The sequence below is a fragment of the Camelus dromedarius genome, chromosome 1 (assembly GCF_036321535.1).
Source record: "Camelus dromedarius isolate mCamDro1 chromosome 1, mCamDro1.pat, whole genome shotgun sequence".
Classification (NCBI taxonomy): domain Eukaryota; kingdom Metazoa; phylum Chordata; class Mammalia; order Artiodactyla; family Camelidae; genus Camelus; species Camelus dromedarius.
The window spans coordinates 94,519,858-94,545,630 of record NC_087436.1 but is presented as its reverse complement, the minus strand read 5'-3'; the positions used below and the strand labels follow the sequence as shown (position 1 = coordinate 94,545,630).

General features: G+C 34.4%; 1 protein-coding gene across 4 annotated transcripts in view; it reads right to left on the bottom strand.

Moving 5' to 3' along the window:
• Positions 1–1,782: 1,782 nt before the first annotated feature.
• The window catches only part of PDS5A (PDS5 cohesin associated factor A), a 118,225-nt gene continuing 94,234 nt past the window's right edge, over positions 1,783–25,773 (bottom strand). For 2 of the 4 annotated variants that reach the window (XM_064487322.1, XM_064487324.1), the window contains exons 27-33: positions 20,300–20,432; positions 19,655–19,773; positions 17,525–17,597; positions 16,663–16,808; positions 15,560–15,668; positions 11,150–11,502; positions 5,027–5,577 (exon numbers count right to left, since the gene is read on the bottom strand). In XM_064487322.1, coding sequence (XP_064343392.1) covers positions 5,358–5,577; positions 11,150–11,502; positions 15,560–15,668; positions 16,663–16,808; positions 17,525–17,597; positions 19,655–19,773; positions 20,300–20,432 — 1,153 coding nt within the window. In that variant the 3' untranslated portion in view covers positions 5,027–5,357. Of the gene's footprint in view, positions 4,457–5,026; positions 5,578–11,149; positions 11,503–15,559; positions 15,669–16,662; positions 16,809–17,524; positions 17,598–19,653; positions 19,774–20,299; positions 20,433–25,773 lie in introns of those variants that run through there. The other 2 variants (XM_064487330.1, XM_064487327.1) reach the window with 2 other exon arrangements.

Below are 25,773 nucleotides of genomic sequence, written 5' to 3'. Positions count from 1 at the left end.
CCACAGGCCATGGGAAACCAGATAGCAAAACTTTCAAAACCTTCCTGGGAGGAAAAGGGTTTCAGGAGTTTTTGGGGGGTGGGGGTGGGTGGCTACCAGGGTGATCTCTGCTCAGAAAGTTTCAAAACAAAATTCAAGGGGACGCTGCCTAGGTCCCCATCAAAATTTGCTTCTTGGAGAAGCCCACTAAGTTCCTACAATTTGTCCAAAGAAACCACAGGAATTATGGACACACCTGAATTTGTGCTTTGGATGGGGGTGCACTTGGGAAGGTGGGTGACCAAGGTTTGGGGGCTGGGACCAGGTGTTCCAGTGTCTGCAAATAGAGCAATACTTTGCATAAGGGAAGTGCTCAAGCAGTGCTGCAGAAAGAGCTGTGTCCTCTGGCCCTTGCCTACCCTCACGACTCCCTCCTCCCAGGGGGCTCCCAGGCTAGAGAGCTGCCTCTTGCATCATCAGGTCCAGGTAATCTGGAGGTGGGCGACTTGCTCAGCCCAGTCACTTCTTTAGGGACTGTGTGCTCGTAACAATTCTCAGAATTGCACATCTCCAGAAAAGGTGAGGATTTTCTGCTTCTAAGCAGCTATGAGGTCTCTTAAGTCAGTGTATTACCTAGAGCAGCTTTTGTTGTCCTATTTGCTTTATATTGCTACTGCTTCTAAGGCACCGTTTTTAGTGTTTTTAATGTCAGTCCCTGTCATTGAGCCCAGTGTGTTCAGAATGGTTACCCCCATCGTTACATTTTCTTACTGGCTTCCACAGATCTGGACCTTTGTGCTGTGGTGCTCCTTATGTGTATAACTGACCTCCAGGCAATTGCTTTCAAGCTTCTCCTGGATGGAAGAACAGATACAGTGCTGTTTCTTAAAAGGACACATGGTCTTTGCTAGCAAAAGGAGTAACCAGAGAATGAGGGAGAGGAAAGTGCCTTAAGTTGGAATCATTAATTAAAAAAAAAGTTATTTGAGAAATACCCCAAAACTGAAGTCCTGATCACCAGCCTGGCCCAGGTTCCTTAGAAATGGTTCCTTGTGCATGTTCCTGTTGGACTTTGAAATAAGACACAAAGTGAAATATGTGGTTATTACTCTTAGGGGGATGAAAACTTGAAGCTCTGGTTTACAGGCTGAGGAAGTGTTTTATGTACATCATTTCCATTGTTTTACACTGTTGCTGACTTGTAGCAAACTTTTAATTTCTTGTAGACAAAGCCATCATTATTTAGGCAGGCTGCAAATCATGTCGTCAGACTGCTAGACTTGTTGGTCACCAGTGGTTTCTACTGAGTTAGTCATGTGAATACTGAAGACAAAGTCTGGACAAGGATCCAAGGGTGGAGTGATAATCCCACTGAGGGTAAAATACAGAACCAGGCATGAGTTTCTCTTCTCATTCTGTTCACCTCTTATTCCAGGTATATTTATGTAATCTGCTTGCTCTCCATCAACTAGTTTTTGACCTAAATGTACATGTCCAGAATTTGCAAAAAATAGATGTATCAATGGATAGTATAAATGAAAGGCCATTTTTAAATTCTTAGATTAAAAAACTTCTCAAGCTTCTCAAATGTCCATCAGAGTTTATCTATTTAATGTTCTCCCTCAGTTGCTAGAAGTCAGATCAGAGTAGCAGTCAGGAATTTTGAAGGTGGCATTTGAATCCTTATGAAGATATGCAGACTGACTCCAGAATCTAAACAGAAAATATGCAAAGATGTTTTATCAGCTTGTGACATACCGGGGTGCGGGGGTACATAAATATTCAGGGCTCCACACTACTATATAATGCTGCATTCTTGGTTTTATTTGAAACAATGCATATTTTTAGCATTTTATGGTAGGATTTTACACTTGTCATTTACACAAATTACAAGGTTCTGCTTCAAGTCTTTAAAAAAATTTTAAAAATTCAGCCCATGTGCAGCACAAGAATATGCAAAACTACTTTACATTATACACACTTTTTATCAAAGGAGATACAAAATTCTGGCTTGTAGTTTTAGACAAATACAGGAAGCTTCAAACTAGACACAAAGGGTTAACATTAATTCTCAAATATAAGTCTGCACTTTGTGTTGTATTTCTCTGAGATGTGAATACCAAATTCCTAAGGGACTTTACTTTTTCCTTTTTCAAAGGAAAAATGACAAATTTCCCTTAAAACAAGTCCCTCCTTCATCAGCTCAATCTTTCATCATCCTACTCTCCCTTCCCTTAGTGTCAGACACTTGCTTCATATTAAAAAAAATTAGGGGTGGGCCATTTCCATATGTATGTGGACCAGACCTTTTAGGTAACTCCTCTCCTGCAAAAATCTGATCAGCCATAACTGAGGCAAATGGTCTGTTAACGTTATGTTACGTATGACTTCATACTAGGTAATCTAGTCAGCTGCGATGCTGAGTAATTAGTCAAGGAGATAAGAGAGATGGAAGGTCCTTACCAGTGTGCTTTATATTGGTGGCAGATTGATGGCCTTAAGAATCAAGTTGTCTGATGCTAAGAGAACTTCAAAATCTGATTAGAACATGCCCACTGATTGCTTGAGGGACTTCTCTGATGCTTATGCATAGATATTCTTTTTCAGCATGTTGGAGGCATTATTTTATACTTTCTTTCTACAGGGTTATGAAGAGGCAATAAGGAAGAGTAGAGCTTTTTCTGCCCTTGTAAAAGATACTGTTTTCTATCACTGGTATCCATTGTTCCCTAACCCTCATCTGATAACTAAGTGTGTGTATATGCATATTTAAAAGAATTACCCATCTTTCATTCAGTCAATATACAGCCAACTCTTGATTATCTATGAGAACATAAGTGACATTTACTACCAGCAACTTGACATTTAACATAACCCTTTTTTGACACAGTTCACGTTCACTGTTTGTTTTACATCGCAGGTAGACTACAGCTTGTCAAGATCAAGTTATAACACAAATATTTTTGTCCTGGAACCCACGCTAGATGTGAGCAAGGACACCGAGCACATTCAGGTAGGGCTTTGGGGCAGGGCTTTAAGTGGAGTATGGGGGCAGGTGATGACTCTGGGCGTGAGACAGGACCAATCTCAAGTTCCTCCTAAATTAGCTCTATGGTATGCCTTCATTATTTTAAGTTTATGACTACTGCAAAATCCAAAACCAGAGGCATAGTCACTATTTTATATAGATAATGGAGAGTTGACTGTAATCATATTCTTTGTTTATGACTAGCCCTTTCACATAAAAAATTTCATAAGAGAACATAATATGATAAAAAGATTAAAAAAGACTACCATATGACATCTAGAAGCATTTATTTTATGCAAAAAACTTAAATATGAATGAATATGTGTACACAAAAAGTGCACACATTACCTATGCTGAACAATGCCAAGGAACAATTTATTGATGCAACAGTTGTCTTCTAAAATAAACATAAAAACAGAACCCAGGTTGGCAAACAAAAGCAAAACACTTATTTCCCAACAGCACAATGCTGCTCACTGACAGCAATCCTAAACACCTCCAACTTTCCTTACAAAGCTGCCAAAGTTCAACTATTTTAAAAAACTGACTTTTTTTACATCAATAAAAATCTGGTGACAAACATTATAAAACCAAATGCTGGACAGTCTTTACTCCTTTAAAATTCCAAACATTCCAACATAATCACAGGAGTAAAAACCATTTTAAAGTGATATGCTTTATGAAACAAACAATATGTACATTTATTGCAAATTATATTAAACTAAAATGGAGGGGAAATCAAAATATGAAGTGATATGAAATCAATAATAATTTTTAATTATTTTCTCACTCTGATAAAAATCAGAAAGCAACATTTATAAAATTGCCACCACATCACTTTTCATAGCAGGGAACTGAAATCTGTACATCTCATTTTTGCAGAAAAGTAGGCAGGCAGAAAGAATTATACATAAAAGTTTCCAAAAGGAAAACAAAGAAATATTTAATCTGATCTCTTTTCTTCTAAAAAATTAATTCAGTAGACTTCAATTTTTTTCTTGTGTAACACGGGAAATTCCTGGCTCTAAAACTGATGAATTTTCATTGTCAGTGTAAGGACATCCTGTTATTTTCTTTAAAATAAAGACTGCAGCATGGAAATTAATGGTGTAATATGCCTTTAAACTCCAGATATGCAGGAACTGGAACCAAGTGTTAAGCAATTTGCTTAATTATTGACTTTTCATAAGAAAAGTCTGGGGGAGGGTACAATAGAGTTGCTTTTAGCCTCTCTCAAGAGTTTCTGCTGTACATTTCCATCAAAGGACTTGTGGTCATGTGAAAAAAGGAAGTAATAGCTTTTTTCAGTTTTCAAGGCAGAAAGTGTGTGTTCTGAAGTTAACTTCATTTTCTGTCCCGGGTCATTTTGAATCCAAGTTTTTGCAGAAGCTAGAGCCTGCTTCTGTTTGGCCTTCATTTTCTCCCTTTGCACATGAATTTTCTTTTTACCTTGAGGATAGGAGTAGAAGAAAGCAATGTTACAAAAGATATAAACAGGAAAACAGACAAAACCCAAATTATTTCTATAGTTACAAAAATCTGAAAAAAAAATTTTTTTTAATTTTTCATCTGAGACTACTTGGTTTAGGAATCTTTCTGTAAACTATATAAAAACAAAATGCCAATGACGAAGTTATCATTTTCACCATTAAATGCTGTTGCTACCCAATGCTCAATTTGCTTATTACAACAATAAAATAGTAAAAGCTATTTATTTTAAATAATTTTTTATTAATACATTCAAACTGGTATTATAGTAGAAAAATTACTAGACATTATGGCAGAATGAATTTATAAGCAAAATAAGTTCTGTTCTTTAGTATACTGAAAAAACAAGGAGGAAAATTTAGCTTAATTCTGTTAAGCAGTTAGAGGAATTCCCCACTAGTCCCATTTCTCTAGTAGAGAGGGAAAATCCTCATCTCTGGAAGCATGAGGGCATGAGGTATGGTCTCTTCCTCTTCTCCCCACCTCCTACTGCTCTATGGGAGGAGGAAGACCCATCTAATAGGTGAAGCGGTAGGGGAGGGAAAAACAGCATGTCGGGCTTTGGTTTCTTTCTTTTTTTTTCGTTCTCTTTTGCCCCCAAAAGGTGTGTTCTGGTCTGCCTGGTTGTTCGATTTAGGGGCAAGGCATCAGTAGTTACCTGGCCTATGTCATTTCACATTTTTAATCAGCCATATCACTATTAAGATTGCATCTCCTTTTCAACAATTCCAAACTTGGGAGAGAAAGGTAAGGGTGTTGTTTACTTATATTCCCAAACCCCAACATTACATATACCTTTTATAAAGATAACAATGCTGAAAGTAAGAGAGAAGCTAAGTGATTAAGATTCTTACAGAGACTATTAATTTGTTATACAGAACAAGTTTAATAATACGGTATCAAAGAATCCTCTATAAGCTGCCTGCTGCACCTTCAGGAAGCTTCCCTTTACTAGCTCTGAGTCCTCAGTATCTTCCTGGCTGTTCTCACAGACTTTAAAACGATCCAGATCACTGGAAGAATTTTCTGGACTTGATTCTATGTCCCAAAGTGAATCGCCATCACTTCCGAGCACTTGGCTTCTGAAAAATTTCATATTATTTTGATAAAAATTCACTTGTTACTGAATAGTATCAGACTAATATATGGTTGTTTAATACATGAGAAAACACACTTAGGAGATACTTTAATTTTAAGATATGAAAACCTTAAAATTATACGTGATGTGAGGAAACTTTCTCAATATACAAATGAGCATAGAAAACAGTAAATTCTTTGCTTAAGAAAAATATAAATTCCAAGATTTCTGAATACTCCCATACTAAGTATGCTAAGCAAAACACATCAATCCAAAGATGGGAAAACTATATTATTCTACAATTTCCTTAAATCCACAGGTTGCCCATAAGTCCCAAGTTTAAGGACTGATGTTTATTGATAATTTCTTTTTCAGGGAAGAATTTGGCCTCAAGGGGAAGCAACACATACTTAAAAATTAGCAGACTTACAAAAACACATTTTCAATGCAAAATGTTTGGAATTGTTTGCCATTTGAAGAACAGTTCAAAAACAAAGGAAAAACAAGTGTACATTTACTGCAAAAATCCAAAGGGATCTAAAAATTCTACAGTTAAATTTACAAGTTAAAATGTATCAACTTCCAGATTAAGAAATAAAATCTATTCCAGTAAATTTCTGGGCACAATATCCTTGTTTTGGTGGAATAAAATATCTTGAATTAGTAAATAAATTATGTAAGTAGGAGTCTTACTAAAAACAATTACTATTTACCTAATGTTGTCAGTAAGAGGACCTGGTAAGAGAAATTCCAGAGGGCTCGGCACTGGCATATACTAGGGCCTCAAAAGTGGTTTTCATTAATAATTTAATAATAAAATTTAAATAATCATACTGTATGATAATAGTATATATACCAAGTAATAGAAATGGGTGAGTTTTCTGCATGTGGTGCCAGCATACAGTGTAGACTAACTGCCTGGAGGAGAAACTTGCACATAGAGTGAAGGTTAGGGTGAGGTCAGGTTCTTTTCAGATGTTAATGGGGGGAGTGTTGTGACCAGGGCAGGAATTGATCATCTGGGAAGTGAGAAATTAAGCAAGTAAAATGTGTGAAGAATAGGTAAAGGAAAGGTAAGGTAGCAAGGTAAAGGAAAAGACTGAGGAAGTAGCATCTGGAGTTGGAAAGCAGGGCCAAAGAGAAGCACAAGGGAGCTAGGCCTTGTTTCTCAAAGGCTAGCATTCAAGCTTAAAACTAGGGGTAAACTGCTTTAGCGCAGTGAACCAGATCCAGATGTGGTTCCACAATGCAAGGACCTCAGGCTATGCTAAAAGTTGCCAGGGCAGTAAGTGAGCCAAGCCTATTACTCTGGATTCATCCTTAGCTCAGAAATACAGTGTTTGATGGCTCTCAGCTTTGGCAACTCTCCTCTTTTACTAATTAGATGGTTGAAACTGTAATGATAACCTTAACAGGATGATTCAAGATGTTAAATTAGCTCTATATTCAGAATTGTTCAGCCTGTATCTGATCCTCACCAGGTCTCAGGAAAATACACACGAGATGTCAAATCACAGGTAATACCTGTTAATGAGAAGTATGTTTATTTATTTATTTATTGTGTGTGTGGGAAGGTAATTAGATTATTTTTTCTTCAATGGAGGTGCTGGGGATTGAACCCAGACTTCATGCATGCTGAGCATGCGCTCTACCACTTGAGCCATGCTCTCCCCACTGAGAAGTATGTTTAGAATCTTGTAAGAAGGTGAAAGCTAGAAGTTTCTCATGAAATAATAATAAAGCTGGCACCTTCAGGATTTTGACCATTCAACATTTCTCAAGTTGAAGGACAGTTAAAACGGCTGAGTCACAAACGAGGAATTTCTATTAGTGTGTCTATTTCATTGCTTGGTGGTTACTACACACGGTAAGATCTCCTTTTACACATTAAGAGGAAAACAAGTAAGTAATAATGTTCTGAATGTTCATAGTGTAGAGGAGAAACGTAAGTGCAGCTGCCACTGTTAGCAGTACAGTGAGGCAGTTAATAAGGGACTCGCCTGGATTCAAAGCCCTGCTCTGTGTGGCACCAGTCAGGTGGCCTGAGAAAGTAATCTTTTCAGGTCTAACCTCCTTATCGCTTACATAGGTTGTACTTGCTACATAATGATTGTTGGCACCGCAAACAGACATTCAGCAACCTTTCCCTATTATCATTATTATTTCTACTAACATATATGCTAAGCACCATGCCAAATATCCCATGTATTATTCTACCTAATTTTCACCAGTCTGACAGTATTCTTAGCATTAGGTGCTTCATTTAAGCTGGCCACATTCAAGAACATCTGATCTCACTGTTTTTCCCTCTCTGAAGCTAAAATGCAGGGGCTTCTGTTTGCATGAACTCTGAAATAGGTTAAAAATATGACTACAGTTGTTCTGTTTTGTTCAACCTATGATCACTTAAAATAAACTAGCTTCTTATGTAATAATTATAAAAATTATGCAAATATGTCCTACTTTATGGAAACTATCACATATATAAACTACACCAGCTATGTAAAACATGCAAGTAAGTATTTTCAAAGTATCCTGTTAAACTAGTTTTGAGTACAGATATAGTACCTTTAGAATTAAGGCTGAATTTCACCTTAAAAGTACAATATAGTATTTTGGTTACAGACTCCAGAGTGATGTTGCCTGGTTTTAATCCTGCCTCCACTATTTACATAAGCAAAAGAACCAAAAGCTACATGGACCCTCTATTCCTGTAATTCCTCCTTTATAAACTAGGGATGATGATAGTACTTACTCATGGAAAGATGTTTTAAGCATTTAATAGGTTAATAAAAAGCTTAAAATAGCTCTGGCTCCTAATAAGCACTATATTAGTGCTAGCTATTATTATTCTTATGTAGCAATTTCTTAAGGAAATAAAGTCTATGTAACATACAGTTTACCATTTTAATCACTTTTTAAAAATCTTTTTTTTTTTTGGTGGGGAGGTAATTAGGTTTAATTATTTACTTATTTTTAGAGGAGGTACTGGGGATTGAACCCAGGACCTTTTGTGCATGCTAAGCATGCGCTCTACCACCTGAGCTACACCCTCCTCCACCATTTTAATCACTTTTAAGTACACAGTTCAGTGGCATTAATTACATTCGCACTGTTGTACAATCACTGCCACTCATCTTTAGAATATTTTCATCTTCCCAAACTGAAACTCTATACCTATTAAACAGTAACACCTATTCCCTCTTCCTCCTGTTCCTGGCAACCACCTTGTTCTGTCTCTTTGAATTTAATTTGACTGCTCTGGTAACTCATATAAGAGGAATCATACAGTATTTGTCCTTTGGGTCTGGATTATTTCACTTAGCACAATGTCCTTAAGGTCCACTTATACTGTAGCATGTGTCAGAATTTCATTGTTTTATGTTATAATTTAAAAAAAAGTATACTTTTACTGTATCAACAGACCTAAAGTGAACATTTTCTGCTTTCTTCTGGAACTGACAAGCTGGGGAAGTGTACTCTTTGAGGGCAAGAACCTGTCTGTTTTGGATACTTTTGTACTGCTAACACCCAGCACGGTGCTGGCACTCTAACTGGTATTTGTTAGAAGAACAAATGAGAATCACAAAGAGCAATACTGATGTGCCTGTAAAATTCAAATTCAATTCAAAAAAGAGGATATCATGAGCAATACCGACTTTCTGGGGTAAATGAAGTTTTGCTGAATAAGTTCATCAGGATTTCAGGCCTAAGTTAGAATGGTAGAATTTAAAGGCAGTTGTATATTAGATCCAAGGAAACATGGAAAAGACAAAAGGAAACTTGGGAGAAAATTTCAGACTATACTTCTATGTTTTGTTAGCCATTAATTAGTAGTCAATAATTTAATCAGAAGTTTCTGAAGTATGTATGCAAAATGTTGTCATGAACACCTAATTTAACAATCTAACTTCACTGAGTATATAAAATCATCACAGAATTCTGTATTTTGGATAATACACTACCTACTTATCTACTAACTGGCATACTTAAGACTTATAAGGTATCTTTTAAGAAGGCCCAAAGCCATTTTTAATCAAAACCAGGCTCTGGCATGTAAGCCATTTCTCCTAGTTGGTTTAATGCTGTTGGGGCATATTGTGTAACTAAAAGGAGAACAGTGAGTGTTACAACACACAATTTCAGAGACAAGGTCTGGTTACTCACTGAAAATGTTTTTCAGGATCCAAGTAAGTACCTGGATATTTCGGTTAGATGGCAAAAGGACAGTTCATGAGAAGTAAGGTCAGGTGGCCTGGGTGTGATGATCTATTCTGTGTGGGTGAGGAATGGCTAGAATTCTAGAAACCTTTTAGGGAATTCTGGCAATCTCCCATGAAACTGTTCAGCTTCTGAATAACTAAAAGTATATTTAAGGGGTAAAGCAACTAAAATGCAAAACAATAGTTAAACTAATTACTGAGAATTTATTCTGTGCAAGGCACTTTGTTAAGTGCTTTATCTTTAATGATCCATTTAACTTTTAGAACAATCCTTTGAGAAAGGTATTACCATACTGTCTTACTGATGAAGAAAAGGAGGCCAAGGTTCAATATGTTGTTCCAGCTCAAAGGTCCAGATTTGCGGAGAAAAATAGTAAATTTGTCCCCAATACTGACTTTTCTTACTACACTTTTAGTCCATAAAACTAGAAATAAATAAGTAGAAGAAACACCCATTACTTAGTCAGGTTTGGTCCTGGATCAGCTGCCATGAGATGTTGTATAAGGTACTCAGAGACACTTAAAATATAAGAAAATTTAATAGCCCCGAACTTCAGGATCATAAATAGTAATTTTTAAAAATGTAGTTGCAAACATGTATGCCTTAGCAACACTGTATTTTATAAAAATACTGAAGCAGGATGGTGGGGTATCCTAACATGATCAGAGCTGGCTATTTCCTAGGAGGAACTTAGATACTTACAATCTAATTTGGGGGAAGACGAATTAGGTATATGTATACAAGGAAAAAGAAGGAGGGTAGGGCTAACTTCTAACTGTAGGCCAAGTATGAAAGGAGGCAATTTCTAGCCCTCCAATTGGAGCATCACTGTTACAGTATGGAAAGCCTGAAATCCCATCTCAAACACGATGAAGATGAGCAGCTCGAGGCCGTTTCACTGGTGAGGCTGGGGGAGAGGTAAGCTGTAGACTTATATTAAAATGAACAGTAACAAGAAGAGTTAAAGAACAGGATATACTTGTTCACTTGTCATGACTTCTATCTTTTCCATTCTAGGACCTTTGTAGCCAAAAGGTAGCCCTTTCTTTATATTAAGTAAATCCCATGTAACTATGTGAAGGACACCAAGCAAAGATAGTATTATCCATGCTTAGAAACAGAAATATCAAGATACTGTATCTTAATTAAAAATTAACCAAAGGAAAAAAGATCTCTCTTCAAATTGTTGTCCTGAAGGTTATGAGATAAAAACAAATGCCATCATAACTCACTCAGGAAAACCTAGGGCAGTTTTCACTTCCAAATGCCTAGGTGTTTGGGGATGACTGGCATATACTAGGAATAAAACAAAATGTCTAAATTCAAAGTTCAGAAAGAATGGCATACATTACCTTTGTAAGTCAATTTGTCTCTCTGCTGGTGCTGCCTTTTTGGCTATGTCTTGCAGTTTGGGTGCTTTGGCATTACCTGCTTCCAAACCTCCAGGGCTTTCCTGACTGACTGCGGCTCTCTTTCTTCCCTTGCTAAGAGGTTTATTTATATCATCATTTTTGGTTGCATTGCCCTGAGATTCAGACTTGGGTCGACGTCCTCTCCTGGGTTTTGAAGGGGCAGGTGGTCCTGATTCATCTACTTTCTCATCTGGTTTTTGTTGGATATTCTCTGCACCAGCTGCTGTTACTGTTCTTTTCTTTCCTCGGTCACTGCTGATGTTGCCCTGGGCAACCTGATCAGAATTAATCTCCTAAAAGAGCACAAAATAATTCTATGAACATAAATTCCTTAAATATCAATGATGTGTACTAGAAGGAAGTATTCTGAAGTATTTTAAAGGAGTTGGAATTCCAGGGCTTCTAGTTAACTGCTTACATCCCACGAGGAATGTTCTAGTGTAGGAACTGAACGTGGTACCTACCATAGTACTTGCTTATTAAAATGCACAAGCAGTATCTGTAAGAGAAAACCTACTTGGTTTTGCTACCACACCGATTTTAAATGAAAAAGTCCTTTTTATTGATGGTATGCTCTAAATGTATCACTTTCAAAAGAAGGGAGCATGCTTTCATAATTCAGTATTATTTTCTTTCACTATGATGCATCTAAATATAATAGTCTTTCTAATTCTGTGACATAAAGTTCTTCAATATGTCACTCCACTCCTTCCTTCTAACTTTTGTCTCTTACTGCATCAATCATTAACCTTCTACTTTTTTCTGAACATTCTCTTCTTTTCTCTTCTGGTTTGGCATATGTATTATATATTAAGTCATCTAAAATGTTTAAAGTAATAAAATCCCATTTTAACATATAAGACATAATGGACATTAGGAGAGGAATAGTTTTCAGAATGAAAGTGACCTTTACATGAATGATATTTAGGAATCAGTTATAGTGCTAATTGATTAAAGGGAAACAAAGGAAAGCAATCACCCAAAAAATCAAACCATATCTTTTCAATTAATTAATCCATTTGCATTTCCCCCTAAAAATGTTTTCAAAATAATCAGAGAAACACATCTTTTATGTTTCAAGAAAATTTACTTAAATGAAAACTCATAAAAGTAGTAATTTAAGTTAGAAAATCCACAAATCAATGTTTCATGTTAGGGTTTACTTTAATGTTAATCCTCATTTTAAGAGAATGAATAAAGCATGAAGGAACAAGAGTGAGGTGGTCCACAAGAATTAAACTGTAAAACAATACACAGAGAAGAGATACGCAAAGTCAGCCTGGAGAAAGATGGTGATTCCTGGGCAAAATAAGATGGATCAATAAAAACAAGTGTGGTTAAACCTGAAGCAGTAACCATTCATCCAGCTGAATGCCTATTAGGTGCAGTGGCTACTGGGCACAGATTGGGGAACAAAACTGATACTGTTTCTGTCCTTAAGTAGATTAGTATGGTAGATGACTAATTTTTAAAAAAGTAAACAAACATTTAAGTACAGATTATCCCAAGAGCTAAGAGATCAAGGAAAAGGTCATTCAGAAAAAAATTAGAGGAAGCATCAATTTCTCACTGGTTCTTTTGGGTAATATTAGTTCAAACAGTATCAAAGCAGGACTTATCACATGAAAAGTAAAGTATTCTAGACAGAGGCAAGAGGCAGCATAAAGTACCTGAAGAAGGAAAGAGCTTGGAAGGATTAAGGAACTGGAATCATAAGGAGTGATGGGAGAGTGGTATAAAGTAGGAGATGCAAGCATGGGCCAGATGATGTGCCTCATGGGAAATTTAAGAAATCTGATTTAATTCTAAGTGCTAATAAAAGTGACTGCAGGACTTTAAGGAGAAGACAAACATAATCCAAATTATACTTTAAAAAGATCAATCTGGCTGGTATATTGTGACTGGATTGGAAGGGAGCAAGAATGTTAACAAGCATGTATAACTTCTACACAGCATCAGAAGTTGAATTAGACAAGAAAAAGATAATTTAAAATTGAGCAAATATGAACAGGCAATTCAGAGAAGAGCACATCCAAATGATCAAGCAAAATACTGATAGTCAGAGAAATTCAAATTAGAACAACAACAGGGCATTCGTTTTGACAGTTAAAACTGAAAAAAAATCGAAAGAACTGTAAAACCTGTTATTAGTGGGTATGTAGAGAAAAAATTACCCTGGTGATGGAAAGTCAAGTGTTCTGATTTTTTCAAAATAAAATAAAATAAAATAAAGCAATATGGAAATATCTAAAATCTGTAATGTATTGACCAGCAATCCCACTACTGGGAACCTACCCCCTAGAAATAAAATCACCAGTAAATGTGTGTTTATAAAGAATATTTAATGCAACATTGTTTGTAGTGGCAAAAAAAGAGAAGGAAAGGAAGCACTTATATGTATTTGTAGAGAAAAAACTGAACAGATTAGGCTGTTTTAAAGGGGAAAAGAAGACTATTAAAAGTCATGCAAACAACAGGTTTCCTTTGTATAGCAAAGGGAACTATATTCAATATCTTGTGGTAACCTATAATGAAAAAGAATATGAAAACGAATATATGTATGTATATGTATGACTGAAACATTATGCTGTATACCAGAAACTGACACATTATAAACTGACTATACTTCAATAAAAAAATAAGTCATGCACATGAGCATATTTAACATTTATGAATATTATGTACGTGTGCTCATGTATAAAGATGCAAAAGCCAAACGAAGAGGAAATCGGTTGCCAGCTACATGTGCGAAGAAAAAGACTATTAAAGGACAACATTGGTGGTAGTGCTTGCCCGCATTCAAGGAATGTGCATGTCTTGTTTCTTCTTTTAACCACCTCCCTTATTCATCCTTCATACTACAGTCTGATTTCCCTCACAGAGTAAATAACAGAAAATGTTCCAATTCATGAATATGCATATCCAGTTTGTTGGATAATATTTATATACATAACTAATGAATTTATGTATAAGTTTATGTATCAATCTCTTTGAGAAATTAGTTAGCAAGAAACACTCCCTTGTATGTTTATCTTCTTTTAGTATACTAGTAAGATTGTTTTTTTGAACCTGCAAGACTGAGGATGAGATCCTGGAAAGAAATGACCATATCATGTTATGGGAGACCTGACTGAGAAGACTATCAGACTTTTGCCAAAACACAACCCCAGTCTCTTCAGCCTACAGCAGACCCTTTAAAAGATTCTTTGCAGGTATGATCAAGTTAAAATAAAGGTTTGGAACAATAAAATATTACAGATTAGTCAAAGTAACATTTTAGTGCTCAGAAATTAGAACGTACATGTCCAATTTATCGTATATAGAATTTTACAGCAAAGGTTGGAAAGGCTATAGATAGCTGTTTCTACTAGATAAATATTTGCATCCTTGCACCACCTCTTAATACATATTTTAAGTATGTTTAACTAAATGACTGTGGCAATATGCATTTCTGCATGTAAGTTTGTTTAGGCTGAATGTTTAATTCTATATAAGAACCCCACAATATTCAAATCTATTGGTTTCTGAATTCTAAGAGTTTTGACAGTGAGAGGTTCCCTGTTACCTGAATCTACTAACATACTGATGTCCAGATAGCAAGCAGCAAGAGTTCGGATGGTGAGAGAGTGACCTAAAAATGTATCCATATCTATTCAATTTGAGTTCAGATAATGAGTTTGGATAGGAAAAGTTCAGCTACTGTGGAATAACTGTATAGTCCTATGTTTTATGATTTTGGAGGGCAATTCAATAAAACACTGATAAATACTATAGATATATGGTGGATAATGAAAAGCTAAGTATGTTGTCAAGAATATGATTCTGTGGGAAAACAACTAACAGTATCTTATGCCATTCCTCCTATCAGTGTTAGACTCCATTCTCTCCTGCCCCAAAATTGTTAAGAATATTGGGTGCAGTTAAAAGGTCCAACATCAAAGAATGCAGCTGTTAAATAAAAACTTAAATGTATTTAAAAAATTAACTCATTAGTTTAACTTTAAAAAATACAATAGAAACAGAATATTGATCCCCGGCAGGAGTCAATAAAGTTTTGAAAACAAGATCTCAAAAACCTTCAGTTCCTGTTCTTTCAAAGACCCGAGAGAAGTAGTGTGGGAGAAGGATACCATTACAGGTGACCACATAAATGCTGGTAAATGAAGACAGTGGATAAAGAATCATTTTTTGGAGAGTGGAAGCCAGTAAGTATAGCAGAGGGTGGTATATGCACATGTATATTATGCAGGATATATTATTACCCTTCAATGGTGGGTTTCTCACTCCTATCATAAAACAGCAGTAAGAATCTCCATGGAAGAAGGCCACGTGTTAAATTTTAAAATTTACCTTAGTCTTTACTGGGTCAATATTCTTTACAGGTGTGACAGAAATAATTCTCACAGGATTCTCTTCATTTTCACTAACTCCAGTTTCTGCTGCCTCTGAACTCTGTTCCCTGTTGAAGAGAAATAAACCAAAGCTTCCTTATTTTACCACACGAATAGGAAGTTTACTCTTTTGCTAAACCAATAAAGAATCAAGAGGCTCAGGCTGCGTTAGAAGCCTGACCAAGTGAGGTAACGTCAGCAAGATTCAGACCTTCTGTGGTTACAGACTGTTGCTCTCTTGTATCATGCTGTGGATTTCCATTTAACCTTACTAATGTCAGACAGAAATGACTGCCTAAAACCCCTGGAGAGAAAGATTAGTTGTCAAGAAAACAACACAACTATTCTCTCTGTTGACGGTAGGAAACCCTAAAACAAAAATATGACAGATGAGAGGACAGTAGTCTCCAGTCTATGTTCTTAGTGCTCCACAGAGGAGGGGCTGCAGGAAGAGGCCCTACCATCTCTGTAAACCACAGATAGTCCGTTACTTTTTTCATATTGGGGATTCTACGAATAAAAATGTGTTCAGAATACCACCAGTTGAATATAGTTTTAAAATTTCATGCGTTAGAATAAAATCTTTAAAAGCCTCAATATTTAGTGGTGATAAGAGTAGGGTCATGTGGAAATTCTTATGCAGTAGCTAAGATAGTAAACACTTGACAGAATCTTTTTATTAAGTGGAAAAGAAAATGTTATTAACAATGTTATCTTAATTCATGCTATACCAATTTTCTTGAGTTAAAAATTAAAAATTAAAAAACATAAATTCAATTTCAGTTTTCCTAAATACTAAATTTCCACATGCCCAGATTTCCAAAATAGTTGTATTACAAATTCTTCCATTTTTTCCATTTAACTTTTCTGCACTTAGAATGCTACACAATGTCTATATTACACTATCAATTTCCATCATTTATTATACTAAAATTCACACTATTATTTTGTACCAAGACATTTCTAAAAGTATTTTTCTGATATAGTGCTTTAAGGAAAAAAGCTGAAAGATGAACCAAGTAGTGAGTGATACTAATAAAAACAACTGGAGAAAAAAATTGCCTTGATCGATTTCCGGTTGAAGGGTTCAGCTCTGAATTTACATTGATATTGCTTCCACTCTCAGCTCCAGTGCTTCTAACATATGGTTTCCTTCCCGTTGCTGATAAAGGCTTGTTCACTGCACCTAGTACTCCAGCAGGTTTTGGCTAAAAATTACACATATGCATGTTATTTTATACTTTACTAAGGAATACATATAAATTTGGACACATGTGAGATATTATTTTGCTTAAGCCCAGGAATTGTTAATTTGGAAAACTGAACCCTAAATTTATTAGAAATGGTAATTCTGTAAAACTGTTCATCTGAACATAATTACAAGTATAGGCATTACCTCTATTTAATAATAATTAAGCAATATTTAATTATTCCTTATTGCTCAATCAAAATAAAAGCACCCCTAAAACACAGTGAAATATATAATAGATAAGACATAATATCTTAGAGATAAACTACTGAATATATACAGTAATAGTTTAGATACTGTTTATCAAAAATTAAACTTACTTTTGCTCTTTTAGGTGTCATATTACCTTTCAGAATATAAATGATCTAATTCATTAATACTTGAAAATGATTTCTTTAGCTTCCATATCTAAATTTATTGTATCATTCTTCAGGGAAATCTGTTTTGTGGATTCTAAATAACTTGAAGCCTGTCAGTACTGGCGAGAACACATGTTCATAATTCAAAAGTGGTTCATGGCAGAAAAAAGCCTGAGAACAAATGCTACAATCCACAACATGATCCCTGAAAATCAGGAACTATAAAATGTGGGGAACATTTAAATGTTATTTCTAAGACTAGCAGAAGTAATATGCACATGAGATAAAGACCCCCAAATTATTTAGTACATAATACCTTTCCTGTTAACAGAAGTACTCTTGTCTCTTCTGAAATGTAACTCTTGTCATTACAAAAGTCCTGTCCCCCCAAAAAAAAAAAAAAAAAAAAAGTGAACATGCATACACGTACTTTTACTGTCCATTTAAGTTTTTCAGGCATTGTGCCTTACAATAACAATTTCATTTGTGCTGAAAAACATATCAAATCACCAAATAATCATAGCACAATTAAGAACCATACAATGAGTCTAGTTTTAAAATTAAAAAAAAATAGCACATAAGACTTAGGCAGATGTCAAAGATAAGTTACTTAAACCACATTTTAAATGAAACAATTCTATTTTTTCCTATGGTTCAGGACAGACAATCTACAGTTTATTCAGTGAACTATCTCCTCTTCTATTCTATTATAAAAATGCCCTGGGAATAGCACACAACTAAACCCTCGTGGTGTCACAAAAGCAAAATGACTTACTGCAATTAGGAAGTTCATTAATTTTTAAGTAATCTCACTTAAAAATTAGTTTTTCTTTTACTGTTTACCTTCACAGTAGTGTCACAGAAAAGAACGAAGGGCTTAAATGTGCCTAAAAGAAATCACATTTTTGGAATGTTTTCTGGGCAAAGCTCTATCTTTTTTCCTTTCTTATGTTTCCCCACAAAGACATTTATGCATCTAAAATAAACGTTACAAATCCTGGGCACCAAAATTCATTCATTTTACTCATGAAGATACTCTATAGCCTCACTTAGCTCATTATCTTAATATGCCTAGTTTTCTACTGTTTTAATTTACACCAGATTAAAAGCAACACGTTAGAAAAGGAAATGAGGAAATCTGCTTACTGAAAATAGGGAAAACCTAAGTTATTACACTAAGAGGCTAAAAACACTCTAAACTTCGTATCAAAACAAAAACAATGAGAATTATGTACAGTGACAAACAGCAATTTTAATTCTTGATAATGGGATTACTGTTGTATAAAGATTTATTTGTACTATTCCAATAATAATAGCCCTAGGTCAACAACAAAGTAAATTTAAACTCAGGGGTTCACTTAGGAATATTTATAAAGACCAGTAAATTCAATTAGAGGGCAAATAACTTTGTAATCCTTTAATTCCTATCAAAAACCAGGCACAGTAAATTCTGAAAACTAAAATCTGATTAAAATTTTTGTCAAAGTATGGCATCCCAAGTGGAAGCTCCGTTTCTCACAGTGTTCCTCCGTAAAATACTCTAAGGGGAGTATTACTCTGAAACATATCTTCAGGTTTGATAATGTGTAGAAAAAAATTTTTAATGCCATATTTTTTCCAATTAAAAATATTTAGGATTTTGTTTCTTAGACAAAACATAGGAAAGTTAAACTTTAAAATACCACCTTAAAGCAGAAGACAAATAAAAGACATTCTTTTAAAAAAAGTTTTTAAATCCAAATTAGTTGGGAAACCTTAAAGAGCTTTAGTGAGCTGGAAAATTTAATAACATGGAAAACTTCATTTGTTGATAGCAGAATAAATGTACTATGTATTAATTATTAATAATACTATTTATTAATAAATGCGTACTATGTGACAAAGTCTTAGAAACCTAGATATATTAGTAATTGTTCAGTTATTATCATCACCTACAGTTTAGAGATGAAGAAATTGAAGCTTAGAGAGTTGAGAGAGTTAACTTGTGTAAAGTTCCTCAGGTTGGAAGTGGTTGATCAGAATCCAGGTCTATCAATGACCAAGACCAATTCGGTTAACTCTAAATTTTACTTCATACATAGATGTATATATATTTACACCGTATCAAACATTTTGTTTACTTCTTGTCTGAAAAAATACTAACAGTGTTTTAATAAAATGAGATGAAAACAAAGAAATCTGAAAATTCCTCTTACATACTAGAAATATCCAGAAGGAAAAGCTCACATAGGAACACCACCACCAAGCTCGATTTGTATTCTCTACTCTGTAAGTGAGAATGATATTTTTCAGGCTTTGGAAGACAATCTCTCATTTCTTGATAAACTCGTAGAGGTATTTTTTTTTAACTCTGTAGTCAAGACAGTCCAATATGTGCCACTAGGGCTGATGGTAACACATTTAAATCAGTCTAGTGAGGTAAAAAAATGAGGGGATGAAAATTACCTTTTCGGGTTGTGTAAAAAATTTCATTGGAAGGACTGGATCCTTTGGTGAATCTGCATTGCACAAAGCACTTTTACTATTTATAACACACAGGGCCACATCACATACTGTATAAAGTTTCTAGGGAGGAAAAAGAAAGATCATACATAAGTTTCATTAGTGCAAAACAGCCACAAGTACCCAATGTATAAAATGGAATCAAAAGAATAATATGTGGTTATTATTTATTCCATGAATATTCTGCATTTGTGTTTGGCATTTCCTCCTAGTAAACAACAACAAAAACCCTTCATCTTAATCTAATATGAATATCAAGAACACATTAAAAATACCAAACCAAACTAAATGAAACATACAAACAGAGTATCTACTTGTCTGTGACTCTTACTAAAAGGTCATAAGATAGCATGGTTATAAATTTTACAAGTTCTTATCCCCATGCTCTATAGATGTTTTAGTATCTTTTCCAGAATAATACACATTCTTGAATTAATAGAATTCAATTTTAATGAAATGAAAAACTGACTATAACTTTTAATAAATATGCTATAACCTATTTTATTATGTAACAGGAAAAATAATTGGGACAAGGGTCATATTTTTTCCTCTAACATCTTAATACCCATTGGTCTAATACATATCTTACTTCATTTGTCTTGGATTCATCTGGAGACTGGGCATCTTTTGTTAGTTTGATGTTCTCTGCCATCTTCTTCATAAAGGCATGGCTATTATTTTCATTCTTTGTCATTAAAACTTCAAGCATGAACCATAGGCACCTAAATGGTAAACATATTCACTTGGTAAAGAGACTAACTGTAGTTGCTTTTGCTAATGGATTAAATATATTACTTGGAAGCTCTGTTGTCCAAATACAACAAGAGTAAAATATAGAGAAAACTCTAATGAGAGTAATAAAAATAACTTGCTAATAATATTCAATTCAAATGGAATATTACATCTCAAAGTAAAACAGTGAAAGTGAAAATATTGCTTAATATGAGAAAGTCTGATGGTTTCATGAAGCACATAAAGATTCATTCTATAGGTATTTAATAAACATTCAGATGATATGATGTGTATTAATGCCCAGCAATGATGAGCAAACCAACATATAGCATATATAGCATACAGTCCTATGATTTTTATTATTTGCAAGCTATATAGAAGATCTAGGATTTGTATGTAATTCTACTGTGACATAACTGAATTTCATGTCCTTTGAGGCTAGTGTGCATAGTAACCAATCATTCAGCTAAACAGTCATATCTCAAGCCATTTTTGCTGTTTTCCACTTGTTATTGTGTATTTATTTAATACACAAAGTGAATTCTTGTCTCTCTCGTTCTTTTATATATGAAGTTCCGTTGTATCTGCAGTTCCACCAACTGTGGATCTTGTAGTACTGCTGTATTTACTATTGAAAAAAATCTGCATATAAGTGAAGCCACAGAGTTCCAACCTGTGTTCTTCAAGAGTCAATTGTAAATACAAAAAATAGAGGCACTAATTGACGAATTAAATAACAAAAAATATACATGTAAGATAGAAAAGTGTATGGCATAAGTAATTCCTTCCTTATCAGTGATTATTTTAAAATGAAAGTAGATTAAATCCTCCAATTAAAAAGCAGAGATATGGAGAGTGGATTAAGTAAAACAAACAAACAAACAAACAAAAAAACCCCCAAACAACCACCTATATTCTATCTATGAGACTCACTTTAGATATAAAAACAAAATATTTGAAAGTAAAAGAATGGAAAAAGTATATTTCATGCAAATAGTAACCAAAAGGGAGCAGGTGGCTATTTTATGATCAGACAAACTGGATTTAAAGTTAAAAAAAAAACAAAAAAAGACTGCAAGAGATCCAGAACTCTACTGATGAAAGGATGAAAGGTTCAACCCAGTAAGAAAATATGACTATTGTAAATACATACAAACCTAACAACAGAGCCCCCAAAATCTGTGCAACAAAATTGACAGAACTGAAGGGAAAAATACATAGTTCTACAATAATAATCAGATATTTCAATACCATGCTTTCAATAATGGATAGAAAAAATAGAAGGAAACCAAAGAAAATAGAAAATTTGAACAACACTATAAACAAATCAGACATGTCAGACATACATGGAACACCCCAACTAACAACAGAATACAAATTTTTCTCAAGTGCACATGGAATATTCTCCAGAATACACCATATGGTAGGCCACAAAAGAAGTCTTAATACATTTTAAAAGACTGAAATTATAAAATGTATCTTTTCTGACCAGAATGGCATGAAATCAGAAGTCAGTAACAGAAAACAGGGAAAACTGGAAAACTCCACATACATATAACCCACATACTTTTAAATAACCAATGGGTCAAAGAAGAAATCACAAGGAAAATTAGAAAATACCTTGAAACAAATAAAACAAAACCAACATACCACAACTTACAGGATTCAGTACTGGTAATGCTAAAAGGAAAATTTATCACTGAAAACACCCTACATTAAAAAAAACTAAATCTCAATGAATATCCTAACTGTACACCTTAAGAAACCACACACCTTGACTAGAAAAAGAAAAGCAAACTAAACCCAAAGCTAGCAAAAGGAAGGAAATAGTAAATGAAATAGAAGATAGGAAAAAAGAAAAACCAATGGGACCCAGTTATTTTTTAAAAAATCTAAAAAACTGGCAGAATTTTTTTACTAGACTGGCAAAGAAAATAAGACAAATCACTAAAATGAGGAATGAAAGAGGTGACATTAGTACCCACTTTACGGAAATAAAAAAGAATTATAAAAGAAGAATATGAAAAAGAATATGTATGTATAAATGAATCACTATGCTGTATACCAGAAATTTACACATTGTAAGTCAACTATACTTCAATAAAAAATTAAACCAGAAAAAAATAAAAAGGATTATCAGCAAATACTATGAACAACTACAAATCAACAAAATGAATAACCAAGTTAACAAATCTCTAGAAACACACAAACTAGCAAAATTGACTTAAGAAACAGAAAATCTGAAAATACCTATAAGGACACTGAATCAGTAATTTAAAAACTCACAAAAAAGAAAAGCCCAGTCCAGATTCATTCAAAGAAAAATTAACACCAGTCCTTCTCAAACTCTTAAAAAAACTGAAGAGGAGAGAATGGTTCCTAACTCATTCTATGAGGCCAGAATTACCCTAAAAACAAAGCCAGACAAAGATACTACAAGAAAACTATAAGCTAATATTCTTTATTAATACAGACATAAAAATCCTCAAAAAATACTATCAAAACAGAATCAGCAGCATATTAAAAGGACTATACCACGACCAAGTGGAATTTATCCTGTGAATATAAGGGTGACTCAACATTTGAAAATCAAGCAATGTAATATACTACATTACAGAATGAAGGGGGAACATCACATGATCATCTCGATGCAGAAAAAGTATTTGAAAAAGTTCAGCATCTTTTCGTGATAAAAACCCTCAATAAACTAAGATGAGATGGGAATTCTCAATATGAAAAAGGCCATATATAAAAAACCCACAGCTAAAAACATAGTCAGTGGTAAAAGGCTGAAAGCTTTCCCTGAAGATAAAGAACAAGACAAGGATGCTGGCTTTTGTCACTTCGACATAGTACTGAAGTTCTTGTTAGAGCAATCAGAAAAGAAATAAAAGGTACTGAAACCGAAAAGGAAGAAGTACAACTATTTCTCTCTGCGAGTGACATAATCTTATATGCAGAAAAACCATAAAGAATCCACAAAAAAACCCTGTTATTAGACATTACATAGCATCAAAAAGAAGAAGATATTTAGGAATAAATTTAACCAAGGAAAAACGAGATAACTATAAAAGAGTGATTAAAAAAAAAGACTTAAGTTAATAGAAAGAAATCCTGGGTTCACAGGTTGGAAAACTTAATATTGTTAAGTTGGCAATAACACCCAAAGTAACAAACAGATTCCATACAATCCCTACCAAAACCTCATCTGGCATTTCTTGCACAAATGGGAAAACACATCCTAAAATTCATATGAAATTTCAAGGAACCCCAAACTGCCAAAACAATCTTGAACAAAGATGGAGAATATGTCCCAAAGTTAAAACTTACTATAAATCTATAAATAAAACAGTATGGTACTGGCATAAGGATAGATATACAGACATAATGAACGGAATTGAGAACCCAGAAATAAATCCTTACATATATGGTGAAATGACTTTAACACGCGTGCTAAGGCCAATCCATGGGGAAAGAGCAGTTCTTTCAACAAGTGGTACTGGGAAAGCTGGATATTCATAAGCAAAAGAATGCATCCGGACGCTTACCTTATAGTATATACAAAACTAAACTAAAAATGGACTAACTGGACTAAATATCTTAATTCAAGAGCTAAAACTGTAAAACTCTTAGAAAAATAGTAGCAAAACTTCATTAATTTGAATTTGGCAATGGTTTTCTTAAAAATGACAACAAAATTATAGAAAATAAAAAGAAAAAATCAATAAACCTGACTTCATTATAAATGTCTGTGCATCAAAGGACACTATCAAGAGTTTAAATCATATATTGGTTAAGGAATTAATATCCAGCTATATAAAGAACTCCTACAACTCAACAATAAGACAACCCAATTTAAAAATGGGCAAGGACTTGAATAGATCATTCCGCTAAAGAGGAAGGATAAAAAATGGCCAATAGCACATGAAAAGATACTACAAATCACTAATCATCATGGAGATGCTAGTCAAAAGCATAATGAGGTATCACATCACACCTATTAGGAAGGTATTTAAAAACAATAAATACTGATTAGGATGTGTAGAAACTGGGAACTCCTGGCACTGCTGGTAGGAATGTAAAATGGTGCAGCTGCTGAGGGAAACAATTTGGTGGGTCTTCAAAAAGTTCAACACAGAATTAGCATGTCACCCAGCTGATTCCACTCCTAAGTATTATACACCCAAAAGACTGAAAAACAGGGATTCAAATAGATACTTACATGTCAATGTTCATATCAGCATTATTCACAATATTACCAAAAGGTGGAAACAGCTTAGGGTCCATCAATAGGTAAGTGGATGAACAAAATGTGGTGTGTGCATGCAATGGAATATTATTATTTTAATTGAAGTATTGGTGATTTACAAGTTGTGTTAACTTCTGATATACAGCAAAGTGATTCAGTTATACATATATATTCTTTTTCAGATTTTTTCCATTGTAATTTATTACAAGGTACTGAATATAGTTTCCTGTAATATACAGTATGACCTTGTTGTTTATTTTATATATTATAGTATGTGTCTGCTAATCTCAAACTCCTAATTTATCCCCTTTCCCCCACCCTTTGGTAGCCATAAGTTTGTTTTCTATGTCTGTGAGTCTCTTTCTGTTTTGTAAATTAAGTTCATCTGCATCCTTTTTTTAGATTCTACATATAAGTGATATCATATATTTGTCTCTGTCTGACTTACTTCACTTAGTATGATAATCTCTGGATCCATCCATGTTGCTGCAAATGGCATTATTTCATTCTTTTTTATGGCTGAGTAATACTCCATTGTGTATATGTACACAAAATCTTTATCCATTCATTGATCAATGAACATTTAGACTGCTTCCATATCTTGGCTATTGTAAATAGTGCTGCTATGAACACTGGGGTGCATGTATCTTTTTGAAACAGAGTTTTCTCTGGGTATATGCCCAGGAGTGGGATTGCTGGGTCACATGGTAATTCTAGTTTTAGTTTTTTAAGGAACCTCCATCCTGTTCTCCATAGTGGCTGCACCAACTTACATTCCCACCAACAATCTTGGAGATTCCCTTTTCTCCACACCCTCTCCAGCATTTATATTTGTAGACTTTTTTATGATGGCCATTTTGACTAGTGTGAGGTGATACCTCACTGTAGTTTTGATTTGCATTTTTCTAATAATTAGCGATGATGAACATCTTTTCATGTTCCTGTTGGCCATCTGTATGTCTTCTTTGGAGAAATGTCTATTTATGTCTTCTGCCCACTTTTTGATTGGGTTGTTTCCTTTTTTGATATTAAGCTATATGAGCTGTTTGCATATTTTGGAAATTAATCCTTTGTTGGTAGTA